Source organism: Pundamilia nyererei, unplaced genomic scaffold (genome assembly GCF_000239375.1).
Source record: "Pundamilia nyererei isolate P.nyererei 1_Seehausen unplaced genomic scaffold, PunNye1.0 scaffold00096, whole genome shotgun sequence".
In the NCBI taxonomy this organism is placed as follows: Eukaryota; Metazoa; Chordata; class Actinopteri; order Cichliformes; family Cichlidae; genus Pundamilia; species Pundamilia nyererei.
The window spans coordinates 1657398-1676488 of NW_005187497.1; the positions used below are offsets into that span (position 1 = coordinate 1657398).

Here is a 19091-nt window from a genome sequence, read left to right on the forward strand (position 1 = left end):
GGGGGGTTGCACTAATAAAGTTGTGGAGTTGTAAAGTATTTTGTCACGCGTCAATTATATCGTTATCGCAAATTTTCAAATATATATCGTGATAAATATTTTTGGCCATATTGCCCTGCCCTAATGCTGCCCTGTTTTCTTTGATTTTTTAAATTTAGTTTGGATGGCAACTTAGTTCAGGTCTGAAGTAGCCTATTGAAATATTATAGTCGCAAACTTCTGAAATGTACCAGCTTTGACTTAACCATCAACCAGCAGGTTAAGAGGATAAAAGCTTCTTAATACATCATACATGCAACCGATAGTGATGTCTTTTAGGTGGCTATAATTTTTGCTGCTGTCCACAGCATGACCTTCCTGTCAACATGGTGCAGGGGTACATTGATGTCTACAGAACTTTCCTTACAGAAAATACTTCCAAAGAATAATAACCCATGTCCATGCATGACAAACAAAATTACAGTAACTTCCAAAACTTTCAGAACAAAATCAGGGCATAAAGTTTACATAGATATATATGAAGACAACATGATCACATGACAATTATGTGATCATGAGTTCAACTAAGTCTGCGGGGAGAATTGTAATCCAGATTCTGAATGACAATTGTTCCCCAAATCATCTTATCTACTGGCCAAATCACTCACCTCTAGACGAGTACCCATCATCACACAATTCACTAAAAGCACAAATGTCACGGCCTCTGTCCATTATGAGCTAACATTACAACTGCAATGTCTCAACAATGACGACACTGTGTTAAAATAGAAAAATAAGGGAAGGAAGACAGGCCTGCTGTTGGCTACTTGAGCTGTAGATGCAAAATGAAACAAATTGTATAGACTACAGTGAATTTAGTTTAGTAATGTATCCTAAGGATGCTAATTTACACCATTTTCTCAATTAGACATGGTAATTATTAAATCAATAAATTGACAAACAGACGACTTTTCCACAGGTTTACTGTGATATTTACAGCAAAATTCAGAGCGGGGTACATTAAGAATCTGACATTCAGATATAATTCAACACTGCCGTGTTTACTTTAACTCAAATAGCCAAAAATTTCATTAAAAACTGCTATTCTATGATTGCGCCAACAAAACCCAAAATACTTAACAGAGCAAACAAGCTACAGTGTTTCACATTAATTTACTATTATCTTTAGAAGGGACAACAGTTCAGCACTGATATATTGGTAATACCTATCTATGTAAAAGATGTACTTTCTGACTGTAGTTGGTCCAGCTGCTACTGGAAACAGCTGGTCAGGTGGAATAGATGTCCAAAAGCATTGTCTGTCAGTGCTTACTAACCACGAGCATATTTATACACCGAGCAGAGAGCGCCACGATACACTTCATCACTTTATTTTTAATGTTTTTGGAAGCATGTGTAATAAGAGTCCTGCTGCTCCTGAACGTTTGGGGTGTTAAAAGCTACAGCTGCTTTCTGCTGTCTGATGCTCAGCTCCCAGACTCTGTTAGTGTTTGAAAATCTGAGTTTGGTATTAACCAGGTAACATTTTATGAGACAACGTACGAGTTAACTGATGACCTATGTCTTAGATGGAAAAGAGGATCTGATGTAATACAATTTAAGCAATACCAAGGGGCAATCAGCAAACACACCCATTACTGCATGCTAAAGCAGCTTCTAATGGTCAGAAGTCAGTAACACAGAATCTGACTAGTCAACAGACTTGTCTAAAGCCACCATGGTAAAAACAACGACTTCACAACCATGCTAACAAGGACAAAATATAAACCTATTTACAAAAGGAAATATAATATTAGTTCTCTTAGTACTGATAAATTAAGTGTCTCAAATGACACTTAAGGAGGGACCGCAGCACATCTGAATGTTGTTTTTTTGTTTGATTGTTTTTTTAATGTCCCTCAATATTTAACAAGCCATAAGTTAATCACTGATACCAATTAGTCACCAAATTCCAGTTGATAAATTCTGGACATTTCATGATATGAAATGTGTTGATGTGGTGAATTCTAAAGACAATTTCTCCTCAGCTGTGAGAATGTTAGCATGACACTGGCAACGCACCAGCCCCAGCACAGATCAGAAAGTACAGTTAATTAGAGAAACTGCACACTGCAGCGGCTCACTAGATCACGTAGCTGACCTGACAGCGGTGGCAGGTCATCAGTGTGCTGTGCTGTGCCATGCCATCTGTTTACCTGTAAAAGCCAACTGCTCCCAATAGGTCTGCCAGGATATAAGGATACCAATTTCTGTTCCCTTCTTCTTACAGTCATCGCCTAATTATGCAAGTTATTTTTGAGGCTATTTAATACACTAAGTTTAGAAGCACTCCTGAACTTGTCTTGTTTACACCAACACCTCTCGTCTTTAGAGGACTCCTGCTGTTATATTTCGCTTTCTTTTAGTTGTCTCTTCATTAAAATTCACCAAGTGGGCACACGTCTGTCCCAGTCTCATCTGAGGATAAAGTAGATACAAGGTTGAGCTGACCTACCTTGAGCCACATAGTCATTTTACTTGAACATATAAGCCCCACAGTAAAGCACAAGTTGTCTCTATAGTTTACAGCTCAAATAATTGCAGTTGGATTTTACTGGTCCTTCTTCCTTTTAGCTCCTGTTAGCCATCTACCTTCATTAAAGTTATGCTTTGTGTCAGGTACATTCATTTGTAATGCAGATGTCAATTCATCAGAAAAGAACTGATGTATTTATAAAAGGTCACACGTAAATTAGCATGTATTAATACTATAATTAGCTCAAATGAGGACACATCAAAAATAAAAATAAACAACCGTTGTAAAAGTTCAGATGAGTAGGGAAAGTGTGAAATCAGATAAATAGAATTCAATCAGTGCTTCCTTATTGTTTGTTTTTGATGATTTGGTTTTCTTTTTTCATGTAACAAAGACTGTATTTATCAATTCAAAATAAAAGTTTTGGAGTTAGATTTTTCTTAAAGTCTCAAAGGAGTAGGTGTGAACCTTCTGACGTATAAAGCAATTACAGCAGCAGTTTCTCAGGGGTTTGCTATTGATTTTTTTTTACCCTCTCTTTCTCGCCCTCTCGTGCTTCCTCTGTTTGATACACAGGCTTTTTCCCACGCATTAACAATTAGTATGCAGCAGTGAGGCTATAGGTGCACCAACTACGTAAGGAGAAGAACTCCAATATCACAAACAAACAGCAAAAGTACTGGTCATGCAAGGATGCACACATATTTTTATCAAGTGAGGGGATGGACTTTATTAGCTCAGTCAACGCTAATCACCTGACTTCAGCTATCTGTGTTGTGTTACAAGAGAAGAGACTCACATGTTAATAAACAGCAAAAGAAAAACAGCAATAGCTCTAGCAACATAACACCAAAGGAGCATTTTATATTTAATCTGGAGCTGTGGCAGTTGTCTGTCTTTTCAATTTCTAACTGAGAACAGGGTACAATGATGGGCTCGTTGCCATATTATGTACATCAAGCTAATTCAATAAGATGCATTACTTAGGAGACTAAAAGAGATGGATGCGTGTACATAAAAAATAAATTATATAAACAGGCCATGTTCAGAACAAGGGAGATCTAGGGCAAGCAATCAAAAAAATAGAATAAAAGCAGGAAATGATGAGGATTGTGGGTTGATTTTTTAGGGTTATAACCACCAGAACAGTGATAGAGGGAAAGCCAGGTCTTCTAAACCTGAAGCAGTGCTCAAGCCATGAGGATGGCTTGCTATTTATAGTGACAGATTTTTTATTCAAGAGGGTTCTGCTGTTGTGCATTTCTCACAGCTGTGCTGCCTCTCTCGCACCTCCTCTCTAGTCTGTTCATTCCCGTACACTGTGTTCCACAAATAAAGGAGGAGAAGTCTTAAATTCCAGGTGCATTCACAAACAGTCACAACCACTATTGCTTAAAATACAGTGCAATCCACATGCCTTATGTAAGCCCATACGTTGTCCTTTTCCTCTGCACACCTCCCTCCCTCACAATCGGTATGACAGTGTTGCAGAGCAACGCCTACTTCAGTGACTCTCCACACCACCAGCCCACCTCCACCCTCCTCTGTCCCTCCTCCCACACAGGGACAGTGGAAGGGAATTCCTTATTACCTCAGCATTTGCCTCAAACATGTTTCATGACCCTGTACACATGACACATACGCCACACATTATAGTATCTTAGATGCTTTCATGTATACATTTTTTCTGTGCAAATGCAATCACATGTGATAAAATAAACTGTATACACACTATAGGAAACTACCTTTCAGTCAACCTTAATACATCATATTTGCACTGTTGATGAGACATTGCTTAAAAATGCTTTAGGAACTTCACAAAAGTGATAATGCAATGTGTCATAACAAGAGTTAATTATAGCAGCAGCAATGGCTTCATGCTAAAAATCACACCTACAGCTACAGAAGCTACATCTCACCTACAAATTATTAACACCCAATGACAAAGACGCACAAGCACATTCACTTACAGTGCACATCCTTCCTGTATTTAGAGTTCAGCTCTATGGATCTCGAGCCAAATCAGATCAGGTGTCTCAGATAAAACCAAATCATCGCAGGAGAATGAGCAGCAGAAGCAGATCTGGGCAACGCTGTCATTAGTTTTCTCTCCCCTATTACTACAAATAAATGTATCCCATTTCCTGCTGGAGTTGTAGGGTGTTTAAGGTCTTTCTTCCGTCTCTTCAGCTCATTCAACTTTTGTCGTCTTCAAGCTTGCCGTGTTGTCTTCTTGTCTGTACACACTACCAGCTCAGTTTTCTTAATGGCTTTCATGAAAACGGTCAAAAAACTCTATTTCGACTGCCCCCTTTCTTTTTCTGAATGAAGCACAAGCACAGCAGTGAGAAAGAAAATCTTGCTTGTAAGCTGGCTCCCTCTCTCACTACCACACTTATGCCATCATGCGCACAGTATGCACCCCTCCCTTCTCCTCCGACCCTCCCTTTCGTGTGGATTCTGTCTCTCTCTCTCTCTCTCTCTCTCTCTTACAGGTCTTGTTTGCTCTCTGCCTTTGTGAAACAATATAATTGCAATGACAGGCAAACCATGGCGCGCAAGAAGCCAAGCTGTTTAAAGAGTTGCTTGGATCCGCTATAATGTCACTTGATACAACAGTAGCACCACTGAAAGCTTATAGTAAATGAATGAATATAAATAAATAAATAGACTCTTTTACAGGTACAGGTTAAGGTTTGGAACTTTTTTTGCAATAATCAAACACCTGGAGACAGGCAGAAGCCACAGTCCCCATTCATCACTCATTATATGGAAAGTCTGAAGTCGTTGTCTTTGGCGTTTGTCTGGACAAACTAAATGAGTACTGACAGATGCTGGTGAACCAGACAACTGCTCCAATATATAAACAATTTTAAAAAAAATAAAGAGGAGGAAGGGAAGATGGAGTGAAATAATGAAACCACCTCATTAGCAAGGAAAAGCCTTAATCCCACAAGACAACACATTTGCATGTTTTCCCAGTAGCCCCCACTGCAAATGACAGCTGAAAGATGCAGTGGAGGGAAATTATGCAGGCAAAAGTTCAGCATCAAGGAAAACATCAGGAGGATTATCTGTCTCATGGTTTCAGGCTTGACAGTATGTGACCAGGCTTTATAGAGCAAAATTTGAAGAAAAATGTTAGAATGTGGTCCCTCTAGAAATTGTATTCATGCAGCTGTGAAAAAAAGACTGATTGTTCAATCATTAGTCAAAAGTCATTTGAATATCAACTCACAACTTGCAGACAAAGGAGCTCGCGATGCAAGTTAGACTGCACATCCTTAGTTCGCTAAAAAATTAAAAATTTAATGTACCACTGGTCAAAACTTTGGTACCGCTTAAAAAAAAACAAAAAAAAAAAAAACACCATAGTGCAGCATAAAAAGGCCTCAAAGTCCACACACAATTTCACCTACCAACAGCTTCACCAAGTTTCACTTCATGCAAGTTATAACACAATCCAGGGGATAAGTTGATCATTAATATTAAGTCTACAATTAAGAGAAGATTTCATAAAGGCAAATAAAATGATTATTTAAAACAGACTTTACTAAAAGATGCACGCCATAGGATTGGACTTCAAGAAGTTGAAGACAAAGAAGTCGAAGAAGAAAAATGGTGCACATTGTTTTGTGGGGAGTTCTACCCCCGTCCATCATGGATACTTGCATGCAATTGACATATAGGCCTGTTTAAATGCATATCAGAATATCATTTTCACCAGTTTCACAGATCAGTGTTACATTTCTAGTCAGCTAAAAGTCTCAGTAAATCTTGTTTTCTCAAAACACTGTTTTATGTGTCCAATCTTTATTCAAATAGAACAAAACTGTTTTAACCCTTTCCTCTTATAAATGCAACCTCCTGTGGACCCTTGATATCACTGACACATCAGCATATACCGTACATCCATAAGATGTGGTTTGATGACCATTAGAACAATTTCTATGTTTTTTCCAGGCGTAGCTGCGTAGGCAGACACCACCCTTACTGACTTCTGATACAAACCCAGTTGTTTTGTTCTGTGATCAGGCATGAAATATGACAGAAAGCACTCAGTTCAGAAAATAGCTTCAAGGATTACTTCTAGTAGCCTTTCAGGTAAAGAGTTACAGTACTACAAGTTCACGCAGAAACATAGAAACAACCCTCCAACAGCAACTTGGGTACTCTGAGCTTTGTTACTAGTACATGTAGTAATTATTAGGTTGTTCTGTAATGCTTTTCTCCTGCTTTGGGAGAGGGCAGTTTATGTTCAAATATATATCTAGACTCACATCAATCCTCGATATTTATTTCATTTATTATTTCATAATTTGAATCAAACTATCAAAATGTGATTTCAGTGCAGAGTTCAGCTTTAAGGCTGACGATATACATAGTGCCACCTCTGCAAAGACACAAAAGTAATTAGACAACTGACTGACATGCAGATTCATGGCCAGGTGAAGTCTGTTCCTCATTCCTCATTTTGCGATGACAAATTCAACATCAAAAATCTGAGATTATTTTCAAGTGCATATAATAACTATTCACTGTTCACTCTTAATAAGAGGTATTTGGTCACATACTGTCAATTAAGGTACAAAAATAAATAAACCTGTCCATGAGAGACAGAAAAACTGAGAAATGGCAAAATCAGCAGAAATCACTGACCAGCTCAGCAACACCAGAAACGCCCTAAAAGGGTGGAAACCAACTGAAGTAAATAATCGCAGAATTCTTTCCGTGGTTAAGAAATATCTTTCACAACATTTACCTAACTCAAGCATATTCAAAGAGGTATCACTGTCAGAGTTTAAAAGAGATGCACAGGGTATTTAAATACAGAGGGTTTACAGCAGTTGTGCAATACATGGATTACACTTAACAACAAGAAAGCTAGAATACAGTTTGCCAGAAAACATCTAAAACCTGAACGTAGAACCTGCCCAGATCTGGGGGAAAAAATATTTGGACATATATTAATTAAATCAAGCACACCTTGCACTATAATGAAGGGAAGACAAACTGAAAAGGTAACAAATGACTCATGATCCTTAGCGTAGGGCTGTGAGATATGACTAAAATCTCTTATCCCGATATAAAACATCTATCATCCGATAACGATATAAATCACAAAAATTTAACATTTTCTGTAAATTCTGTGAATTTCGGGTTGCTGAAGTGTTTCCAGCTGGGCGTTGTGTACCTGGAGTCGAGTGTTTTAACCGATGCATGAAACTACACATTTTTAGACATAGGAAACAGCAGCCGATACAACATTTGTATTTATTACACGGCGTGCTGCGGGGGAAAGCCTGTTCTAACGTTTGAGTCTAAGGTTTATTTTTTAGCACCTGACGGCTCCTTTTTGCTTCTCATCCGTAAATACTCTGCATACTTTTTCACATGATTCCGTTTATTTTGAGAAGTCTCAACAGGATCTTGAGCTTTATTATGAAAGGTTTATGTGGAAAATAAACAAGCGGACATGCGATGGTTTTACCATCGTTGTTGCTAACGACAACGCATAAAAACAGGCGATTGTCCGTCTGTTGTGTGGTTATATTAAATATAAGAGAAAGAGAGAACTTTAATAAATTAATATAGCCACTACAGTGACCATCAAAACTATGAGAAAATAATGCCTAAACTGTTTATTTTGCGACACCATGAAACAAACGATAGCGTAAAATGAAACGATAGACGATAGATATATATCGTCATCCGATATATATCGTTACATCGAACAGCCCTACCTTAGCATGCCATATTATCTGTCAAATCTTGTAATGAGCATGTATGGTTGCCAGTGGAACCGGTCCACTAGTGTTTATTGATGATGATAAAAGTAGTAGTAGGAGGATGAACTAAGTGTACAAGGCTATAGTCTCTGCTCAAATCCTACAAAACTGAACATCACTCCACGGAGTGAATGGATAATGAATTACAACAGACTACGGTACAAATGCAACTTAAGAGTTTCTTCAGTGGCCAAGCCAGCCACCTGATCTCAACTTAACAAAGCATGCTTTTCACCTACTGAAGATAAACCTGAAGGCAGAAAAACCCACAAACAAGCAGCAACTAAAGGTGGCTGCAGAACAGGCTGGCAGAGCATCTCAAGGGAGATTTAGTGGTGTCCAGGGGTTTTTGACTTCAGGCAGTCACTACAATCACGTCATCTTTGCCCAGGTATTTAAAATGATCATTTTTATATTTCAAATTGTGTTAGTCCAGTCACATTTGAGCCTCTGAAAATGTGTTATTATGCAAAACGCCAAAACATTCCAAACAATTAATGCAATGTGTTTGTTAAACCCCTTGTAGTGACAATAAAAGTTTGCACTTCACTTACATCTTGACTATCTGATTTAAAATCCACTGTGGTGGTGTAAAGAGGAAAAATTACAAATATTGTGCCATAGCCCACACACTTATGCACTTAACTGTACAATAAATTTCCCTTTAAAGTCGAAACACTGAGCAGAAGATCAGTACTGTGGCTCAGTGGTTAGTAGCATCACCTAACATTTGAGAGGGCCCTGCAAAACATAAGCAGCCAGAGAAATTTAATAAACAGCTGTTTAGCATCGAACATCTTTTCTAGCATTGCTTAATTTAAGACACCAGACTTACCCAACCAATGATTCTACAATCCTAGCATGGCCTTGAAAAAAGGTTAGTCTCAGGCTAACAACATGACTGGGATAAAATGCATTGCATGGACTAATGCCTCATAACCTGTCCTGTCACTTCTTCAGCCAGGTAGCTTCTTTCACAGATCAGTAAGAGAAGGGCTTAGAAAGAAGGAAGAAAGGGGAGGGGCTGAGTGAGGATCAGTAGCCAAAGATACCACAGATAGACTGAGTGGGAACACAACCACCTTACAAGATGCTGCCATTTCTGCATGCAGCATAGCTAAGCTAAAGCTATTATGAAACACTTGGAAAGCTGTTGTTATTTACACTGCAAATATTCAAAGCAGTCATAACAGGTTTTTACAAAAACACCTTTATTTAGGCAAACCCACCTTATCTACTGTGATTCTGCATGGTCTGAGGACTGTGAGCCATATCTTTTACTAAATAAAGGCTACTAACAAATGCAAAAAACATCCAGCTTTGCAACAAAGTATACTAAAGTTAGTCAAGCTGATGTACCAATCTGAGGCCTGACTTATAACCATGTCACTTCCCTTCTGCTTTGATCGATAATTTACATCAAAGCAAGCAATGGAGGACAGTAAAGGAAAAAGAAAACTGACAAACACAGAGTAGAAGACATCATGAGAAAATGAGTTCAGAAAACTAAGAACAGGTGAAGAGGGAACAAATGAAGATGGAGAGAGAGAAACAGAAGCAGGAGCGGTTAAGAGCAGAGACAGATAGGAGCAGCAGCAACAGCACCACGCTTGGTGCTTTGGCAGAGATCTATAAATAGCTCTTCAAATCTCTCTAGAAAAAGCCACTCTTCTGCTTATGCTGCTGCAAACAGAGATTCAGAGGCAAAAGCAGATATCTGAGTGATAAATACACAGATATAATCTTATTGGATAAGTTTCTTTTTTTAATTACTCTAGGTTTAAAATATGCTTACAATGGCCACATTGGCTTGTATGAATACATGAATGCAGGAAGCAAATACATTAAAGTGAGCAAGTTAGCATAAAAACCACATGATTTACTAGAATAGGCGAAAGCACCCTGCAAACCACAATAAACACGAACATGAAATTACATATACTTAACAGATAGTAATCAACAAATTTCCTGATTTTCATAAAACTCCATAAGCAATCAATACTTCACAGTTACATGAATTTATGTATATGCACAAAGATCCACAGGCTGCAGGGTATAAGGGAGGGAAATATGTTGACAGAGAGGCAGGTTACTCCATCTTTCTCATTGGTGGCCTTAGCAACAGTAGACTGTTGATTCAATGACTCACCCCCTACAGATCTTACAATGGACCATACTTTTCAATGATACTGCCCTGACACCAACAATCATACTCTGTGTTGCTTACAAAATATTTAAGAGAATAAAGCTGTATTAGGGAAAAAATTGATTATAAAGTAGTAACAGTGCTTTAAACCAGAAAAACTAACATTGCTTTATCGGGGTTATCACCTTGGACTACTATTAATCTAACTGGGAAGCATTTTTATGACAATCTCAACATCAAATGGAACTAAAATGAAAGTCCCTGCTTGCCACTTATCAGTTCTCATTGTCACATGACTGGCCAACACCAATTGATATGTTGGGGGGGGAGTTTTTTGTTGTTTTCCCAGGCACACATGTCATTTTCCCAGAGCAGATGTTTGAACCACTTATTCTATGCTGTTATCCCACCTTGTTTTCAAAGCACTGTTGCTGCCTATTTTTGGATTGAGTTTCAAAAAAGTAAAGCTAAAGCCAAGACTCGGAGAGTGATGACCACGTGTGAAGTATGTCTTGAGAAAACCCCACTGTTTTCTTGATCACTTACAACAGTGCGATTTACTGGGGCACAAATCTCTAGCCAGCTCTGAGTCACTAATAATGAATTATTAAGGAATTAAGACTGGAAGAGCCAAGGCTTAAAATCACTGATATTTACTTGAATGTCAAAAAGCAAGCTAATGAAAACACTTAACACAATACAACCTTAAATTGCTTGGAGCAGTGAAGACGGCTTAGTACTGTAGTACAACCTGCATTCCGCCATGCAACCCACCGGCACTCAGTCCTATAAAAACACTACAGCTCTGTAACTTTCCGTTGGTTTGTATTAATATCTCAACCTTGTTAGCTGACGTTTCAAGTCTTGAGTTGTTATATGAAAGTCACACACGTCAATAAATAAAACTTTGTTGTATCCAGTGTGTGTTTTGAGTATGACTTCAATGAAGAGCCATACGCAATTAACAATTACTTAATTTTGATTCATCCAGATAGTTAATCGCTTCGGAAAAAGCAAATATTCCCAGGGTTTTAGTGAACCTTCTCGGTCACGATTGGAAGGATAAAATGTTAACATGGCCATCTCGTGCCTGGCATAGAGAAGGCGGACTTTAAAGATGGTGCTTAACGTTGCGTTACATATTAAAGATAGTGGCTCTTGAGTCATCTTCGCGGGTTCGGCTTACCGTGTTGTTGGCAGTATGTCTTGAGTTGCGTGGAGAATCCTTCAACTTGGGTCTGTAGAAGACAGATGGCAGTTTGGTCAGAGTCGTAGCTGTGCAGCTGACTGAAAATATTAGCTTGCCTCTATGCTAACAATAGCTAGTTCACAGCATTAGCCTGCCTCGTCCGGCGTGTATAATTAGCTACCTAGCTAATACTAGCCCGCTAGCTAGCCTTTTCTTTTTAGTGGACGCTAGCTACTCAGCGTCCATGAAACACAACGTTAATATTACAACTCGCTGTTCAATAAGAGTGTGCCGTGGATCACAGAATGGCGAAACTTGCTGTGGACATGTACAAGCACTGTCAGGTCTCAAAATAGAAGGTGCTAGCTAGTACGGTTAGCAAGCTTTCCAAATGACTTACCGATGCTAATATAATGGTGCTGCTAGCTTGAGTTGGCTCAACGCGACCCCGACTGTCAAAATAGCGCCGCGTGAGGGGAGAGCAGCATGGACGTTAATGCGAGATAGCAAGCGCTGAAGAACACGGCGGTCGAGTCCGACGCAGGAATACTGCTAAATAACAACAAAACCCTAAAGAATAAATGACACAAAACTAAAGAAAAAAGAAACAAAACGCTATTCCCCCGTCAGGGCTCCGGCTTGTGTGTGTTAGCGTCACTTTTTTCCCCTCACCGACAGTTGACGTCAGCGGCGTACCTCCTAGTCGTACGGATACGTAGCCTACAGGATGCATGAGAACTTTGTTTTGTGCATCAAGCGTTAAAATGTAATATGCAGTTTCGTTACATCTCAGTGATGTATGTTTGAAAATCTATTACTGGGATGTAATTTGACAGCTGTCCACTTCTGTAGGAGATGTGTCATTCAAAGTTGTTTAAATACTATAAAATGTAACGATTTCACATTTCTTAAGATGATATTTTTCTTCTTATAGCCTATAACATCTAGTCTATCTAATAAACATTTTATATATATATATATATATATATATATATTATTGTTTGTATTCACGGCAGTAGTTAAAAATACGCTGGTTTTAACCTTATTTTTCAAACCTCCCTAGGAAAAATGCTGACAATTCTAGGTAATAAATGTGACGTGCTTATTTGATTTAACGTTTAAATTATTCAAATGTATTGGGCACATTCTTTGACACCACTTGGTGAGGTCAGTTGTAATTCTCAAAATGCCCCACACGTGGGCAGGCAAGTACTCCTTTAACATGATAAGGCCTTGACTCACATTTAACACTAAACGTGAACACAAAGAAAATAAAAGAAATAAAAATGCGTGCAACCCGTGTTGTGATCCATACAGTTTATGTTTGTGGAGATGTGCGCACAATCAACACGTGACCGCTTTAGGATAATCTGTTTCACAATTATTATTTCCATGTGCATATGCATGTAGTTTATGTGTTAAATGATTGTGGAAGTCATTGTTTTTCCTGCTCACACTGGACCTGGACCCCGACATGATGAAAAGAGGGTCACTTTAACGTATTTTTGCCTATTTAAGTGCATACACTGTCCGGCTTATTGGCAGCGTTATCTTTAGTAGGCTATGTCAAGCTGGCTCAGCACTTTTGCGAGAACCCAGACAGACAAATCATGTACCGACATGAAGGCAGGATTCGCCTTTTCCCAGCTTTCTCTTTCTCTCCTTCAAACACACACACACACACATACACACACGAGGCATCGTTTTACTGCACCACATTATGACACCTTGCAGGAAACATGACGGAACGTGTTTCAAATACCGCGTTAAACTCTCCGCCTCATATCCTCGAGTGTTTTCGGTCAGGTTAAGCTAAAGCCCACGGATTCAATTGCTTGGTGTCTGTGGGACACGAATATTCTGTAAGTAGGTTAAAGGGCAGAGAATTTCAACTTTGATCGACAAGAGCGTTGGCAGGTTACGTATCAGTGGCACTGAAGTGGAGAAACGTGGCACAGAAAATACCTGTTGTGATAAACTCAAGACCTTATCGGGCTTTCCCGATATGTGTCCAAACCAGCCATGGACTTGCGTAGTAATTAATCTAAAGCAGCGTGTGATATCATGTAGCACCTGTATGCAGCGACTGTGAGACAGTAACCTACATGTGAACGCGTGTTGCGTGCGTGTGTGTTGCGTGTGCCCGTGCGTGTGTTGTGAGAGAGGACAGAGGTGTTTTGCCAGTAATTTCCAAGCTTCCCGATGCGCTCATTGGTGCATCCTTCCAACGTGTCACCAGTTTTGGTGGATTACCCCAGATATCTTTACCATCAGGAGGGTGAAACATCACTCAGCTCCTCTCTTCACGAGCTACCAACAAGGACCTCTGACGTTCGGGAGACTTTCTTTCGCAAAGAACAACTCAGAAGGGGAAGGATTTGAAGATTTTTTTTATTGGTTTTCCAGTTTAGAAGTCTAGACGTTTATTAGTTACCTCAGTCCGAGTACAAATACGCAGTTATTTACTTCAAGATCGAAGATGGCCATGTCTTTGTCACTCTCAGCGTTCCTCCTGTTGGCACCGTTGCTGTTTAAGGGTCTCTGGGTCAGTGGCTCCCCGGGCTGCGCGTCTTGCAGGTTGTCAGCGATGGATAAGGACGCAGAGGAAAGGATGATGATAGAATTCGCCAAGCAGCAACTTTTGGACAAACTGCACCTGAAAGAGAAACCAAACATCACTCACACCGTGCCCCGGGTCGCGCTCCTCACGGCGCTGCGCAAACTTCACTCGGGGCGCGTCAGACAGGATGGTACCCTTGAACTAGAAAACAATATACCAACCAGAGATCAAGCCTATGAAATAGTGAGCTTTGCAGATCTAAGTAAGTCTTGTATCTACTTTCTATGCTATAAAGCTGTTTTCGCATGGCACAATAACGCTACAGGAGAGCGCGTTGTGATTAATAAGGTCTCTTTTCCTGCGTAAGATATTAACATAAGGCTAGGGTTCCCTGAACTATTATATTGTAATATTAAGGATCCAAGTATCTATCGTTACTTATGTGCAAAAAGGTTTGCTCCCCTTGGGCAAACTACATATTTTATTGCCTTTTAAAGTGGAAATACATGAACTGGTGGTAAGCAAGCTTTAAAAGGAATCTATCTTTCAATGTTACATTGTTGCACTTTTAACAAGATTTACACGGGAACGTAATAAAAAGTGAATTTAGGTAATTTCGTGCAGCTTGTGGTGATAGGATTCTGATTTGGAGTTGGGTGGCAGACAAAGAGGACAAGAATGAATATGTAAATCAAAATCTGTATGAAGTGCATAGACAGCTTCTGCAAAGAGGAGTGCAAATGACTAAAAGCCCTCTCTCAGAAGGTTTCTGTTGCTGGGGTCTCCAAAATCTGTTATACATATTCACAACATAAAATGCAACGGTGCATTTAAATTTGAAGAAGTCTGAAGATGGCTGCTTGCTCCAGGACTTGCATTTGGGTCTTTATATTTAAAATCAAATATACATGTAATCTGCCTAAACATTTAAATACAATATACCTTGTGCTGTATTGTAGGAAAAGTTAACCATAAGGTAAAATGCTTAAAACAGTGAAAGAGGATTGTTACTTCCATTAATTTTATAAGGGTAAGAAAGGTGATGAGCTATGAAGTTTTTCCAAATATTAACATTGTGTGTTTTTCTTAATTGTCATTGTTTCATAGATGATGCAAAGAGCAGTGACAAGGCAAGCGTTAGCCTTACCTTTCAGTTTCTGCAGGAACGTGGCCAAAGTATCCAGGTCCTCCAGTCCTCTTTGTGGATCTATGCCCGTGCCTCTGAGGACCCACAACGGAACTCTCGTCTCCTTGCCCAGGTTTTCCTCTCCGTAGATGGTGACATCTCAGGCTCTAATCGGACCTTGGTGATGGAAAAGATGTTGCACGTCAAGGAGAGTAACTGGCACACTTTCTCTGTCACCCACACCCTGCAAACCTTCTTGGACGGGGGCCAACATCGGCTGCAGCTGGAGGTCACCTGCGAAGAAGACGGACAGAACCTTTGCTCCCTAGATGGCTCTGCTGAAACCCCCTACCAGCCCTTCCTGGTGGCTCAGGTGCGTCTCCGTGATGACCACTCCAAGCATTTGCTCAGGAAGCGCTCAGTGCGTTGCGGTGACGATGTAACAGTCTGCTGCAAGAGAGACTTCTACATCAAGTTTAAAGACATCCAGTGGGATGAGTGGATCATTGCGCCTGAAGGCTACCATATGAACTACTGCATGGGACATTGCCCCCAACATCTGTCCGGTTCCCCAGGTATAGCATCCTCATTCCATGCCACTGTCTTCAGCCAACTCAAAGTCAATGGTATTAACACAGCTACAGCCTCATGCTGCGTTCCCACAGAGCGTCGACCACTCTCCATGGTTTACTTCAACTCTCAGCACAGCATTGTCAAAACAGATGTCCCTGACATGATAGTGGAGACCTGTGGATGCACATAAAAAATTGAATATTACTATTAGTGGTATAATTAATTATTTTCTTGAGTGTATTGTAGACAAGTTGACTTAAAGAAACACAAATTTGACCAACTTTGGACAAACAACTTTTACACAGAGTACTTTAAAATGAGAAATGCCCACCCAAAAGACTTTTAAATTATCGACAGAGGATGTTACTAGACTATCTTTACAAATACAAACACGTTTGTTTTATAGCAGTTACTCAATAGGTGTGTTGTGTGTATTTTTGCATAAACGTATGAATTAACACTCTAGGTTTACATTAAGAAAATTATGGGCACAAAAAAGAATATTATGAGTATATAAGTATTATGTTCTAAAGAAATAGGTATTGATACAGTTTACTGCTTGTAGTAACTTTTAATTTATTTCTAAACTCTTGTAGTCAGTATTTAAAGAATCTCAAATGCATTTCAGTGCCTAGAGGTGAGCAAATACGCTAAGTCTGGATGCAGATACATTTATTCTTTTATACGTCAGAGACAAAAATCAAAGAGCAGCACTAAAATATGAAAGACTCAATAATAAAGTTTAGATTTCAATGCAAAAAAGTACAGTGAATACAAAAGTACAGTAATGATATCAGGTTCCATTTTCAAACTTATATAAACCCATAAAGTCTTGCATTAATTAATTTTCACTTTTGTCATTTGTACCTTACAACTTTTACTTTTCACATGCTGCCGGGATGAAGTTCAAAGATGCACTACATTTTTTTCCTAATTCATTGTATGTTTTATAGTCTGTTTTGTGTTATAATCAGTGTCCAAATGTAAAAAAAATTATATATATATTCTATACTTTCATTTTTACGCAACTATTTCTTTCATTGTAAATCTTCATCCACCTAAATGCTGCTGTTTTACAGAAATGCTTTCAAAGCAATGAAAAACTTTTTAAAGCGTGCCTTTTTCTTTAACTTCTGATAACATTAAAGCAAATACATTTACATTCCACAAATACTTTGATCACATTGTGAGGCTGCGAGGGGAACAAGTTGTTGTTACAATGCAAGAAATCTGGACTGATTTCTGTCAAAGGGTACCCCATGCTGCATGCAGCTGGAATATGTTTAATCAGCATCTCCACTGTATTATTTACACAACCTGGCTTATCATTTGGGCAACTGTGGCTCAAACAGCATATAAATCCAAGGTTATTCTCAGCAATGTGAGCAAACATTTAGCTATTGCTTCAGTGTCAGGTGAAGGTCTGGAGGGTAGGTAGGTCAGTGAGCATGTGCTGCTGCACGCTGGCATTTTTAGCTCTCAAAGTCTAAAGATTGCAAAATTTCATGCTTTCCAGGTGGAGGAAGTCTTGTTTCTTTCATATGCTGGAAACATCGTACACATGTCCCAGTAGTTTAAATTTGGTGGGAAACGGTGCAAACTGAGATCTACTCAAGGAAGGGAAAAATGAAAACAGCAGTACAACAACGAGAAAGCAAAGGAGCTCAGCAATAGATTTGTTTTTTAGTTTCCCCAACTTTGAACCTGGAAGAGTGTTAATAAATTAATGTCTATCAATACATCACATTTTTATTTTTAGAGATGATACCCAGGGTTTCTTTACTTCTACCTGTATTAACACTGTGTTCATCTTGGCTGTATTGATATACTATATGTCTTACGGACTTGGATTTTACAGCCATAATGCAAAGGAAACAACTGAAACAGTGCATGGGGGAATTTTTTACCAAAGACCATAAAAACCCTTTTATTTTAATTTTGTGCTGATATTTGATAAACTATTTTCACCTCTCTCTCTCTTGCCTCTATGAGCTGCTCTTGTATTAAAGCAATTTACTTTACACCTGTGTGAAATAATTATAAAACTGTTGTATTTTAATATTATGATTGATATTGTAGGCACTTCTTGTCCAAGACTCAATGTGACATTGAAGTGCCATTGCAACATATCTTATTAAGCACTTTATCACCCTACTGTATTTTAGAGTGTGCTGACAGTTCTATTACTGCACTTAATGCATCAGGTTGGCATTACCTGAAATACCTAAAAGCGGGCCTACAGAAAGAAAATGTCAATTTTCAAAGTTCTAGTTGTTTTTAAAAGTGTGTGTGTGTGTGTGTGTGTGTGTGTGTGTGTGTGTGTGTGTGTGTGTGTGTGTGTGTGTGTACTTTTGGAGCATTCACAGAATGCAAGAATTTGAATTCTGTTTCAATTGAAGTTTGTAATCGTTGTTATTTTTGTATCATATTATTTTGTTTTATGTAAATGAAAAATTTGTAAGAGCAAATACAATTCAGAAAAGTCAGTGTGTGATAAAATGTCATGATTCTATTTTTAATTAATAAATAAATCTATATTTTAAACAGACTAAATTGCTTCATTGTATTTTATTGTATAAATGGCATTTTATTGTATGTGTCAATAATATAAGCCACAACACACTGCAGTGTACAGCAAAAGCAGTACTGGTTATTAGGTAAATTAAGCCAACTGTAGCAGCAAAATGTAAGTACAGTACTGTGCAACAGCCTTGAGCCCATCTTTCCTCCCATTGCTTTAGTTGAATCTATAAAAATAACAAAGATAAAACAGACTTAAAAAGAGTATTTTTGCACCAACAAGCTCATTCCCAAAGACCTGTTAGATCAAACCTTGGCATATCTCAGCATGGTATGTAGTGTGTTCTTAAAATAAATCTGATGAAACTGAACAAATCAAAGACAAAACAATAAGTGGCAAACTTTAAAAAAAAAAGGCATCCACAGCAGATGATCAGTTTCTGAATATCATGTTAACAAAGACGGGAAAGAATCCAGCAAAAACCTGAAACAGAACCTGAGAGATGCATCTGGCCCTTTAATTAATCTAATAATCACCAAAGCCTCATCAGAAATGGTCTCAACCCGGGTGTCTATTGTCTTGTGTAGTTTGGGAGATGATTGGATGATGGGGTGGGTGCAGTTTTCTCTGGGGTGGAGTCGGGTGGGCTGCCCCGGACTCTGTGGGGCTGGG

The 19091-nt window shown here is 38.9% G+C and overlaps 2 protein-coding genes across 2 annotated transcripts in view; one reads left to right on the forward strand and one right to left on the reverse strand.

Moving 5' to 3' along the window:
- r3hdm2 (R3H domain containing 2) overlaps nt 1–12349 on the reverse strand; it is a 54526-nt gene extending 42177 nt beyond the window's left edge. Inside the window, exons 1-2 of the mRNA XM_013912641.1 lie at nt 12040–12349; nt 11637–11688 (exon numbers count right to left, since the gene is read on the reverse strand). The gene's annotated coding sequence lies outside the window, so the exon portion shown is untranslated. The remainder of the gene's footprint in view (nt 1–11636; nt 11689–12039) is intronic.
- Nucleotides 12350–14047: 1698 nt separating this feature from the next.
- On the forward strand, nt 14048–16088 carry LOC102195231 (inhibin beta B chain). The gene is made up of 2 exons (XM_005740034.1): nt 14048–14461; nt 15307–16088. Exons 1-2 carry the CDS (start codon nt 14119–14121, stop codon nt 16086–16088), a joined length of 1125 nt encoding a protein of 374 aa, XP_005740091.1. The 5' UTR covers nt 14048–14118.
- Nucleotides 16089–19091: the final 3003 nt, after the last annotated feature.

Excerpts from the sequence above, each read along its gene's own strand:
- LOC102195231 (XM_005740034.1), top strand. The coding sequence starts at position 14,119 with ATGGCCATGTCTTTGTCACTCTCAGCGTTCCTCCTGTTGGCACCGTTG. Across the intron at positions 14,462-15,306 it reads AGTGAGCTTTGCAGATCTAA|ATGATGCAAAGAGCAGTGAC; the intron begins GTAAGTCTTGTA and ends ATTGTTTCATAG.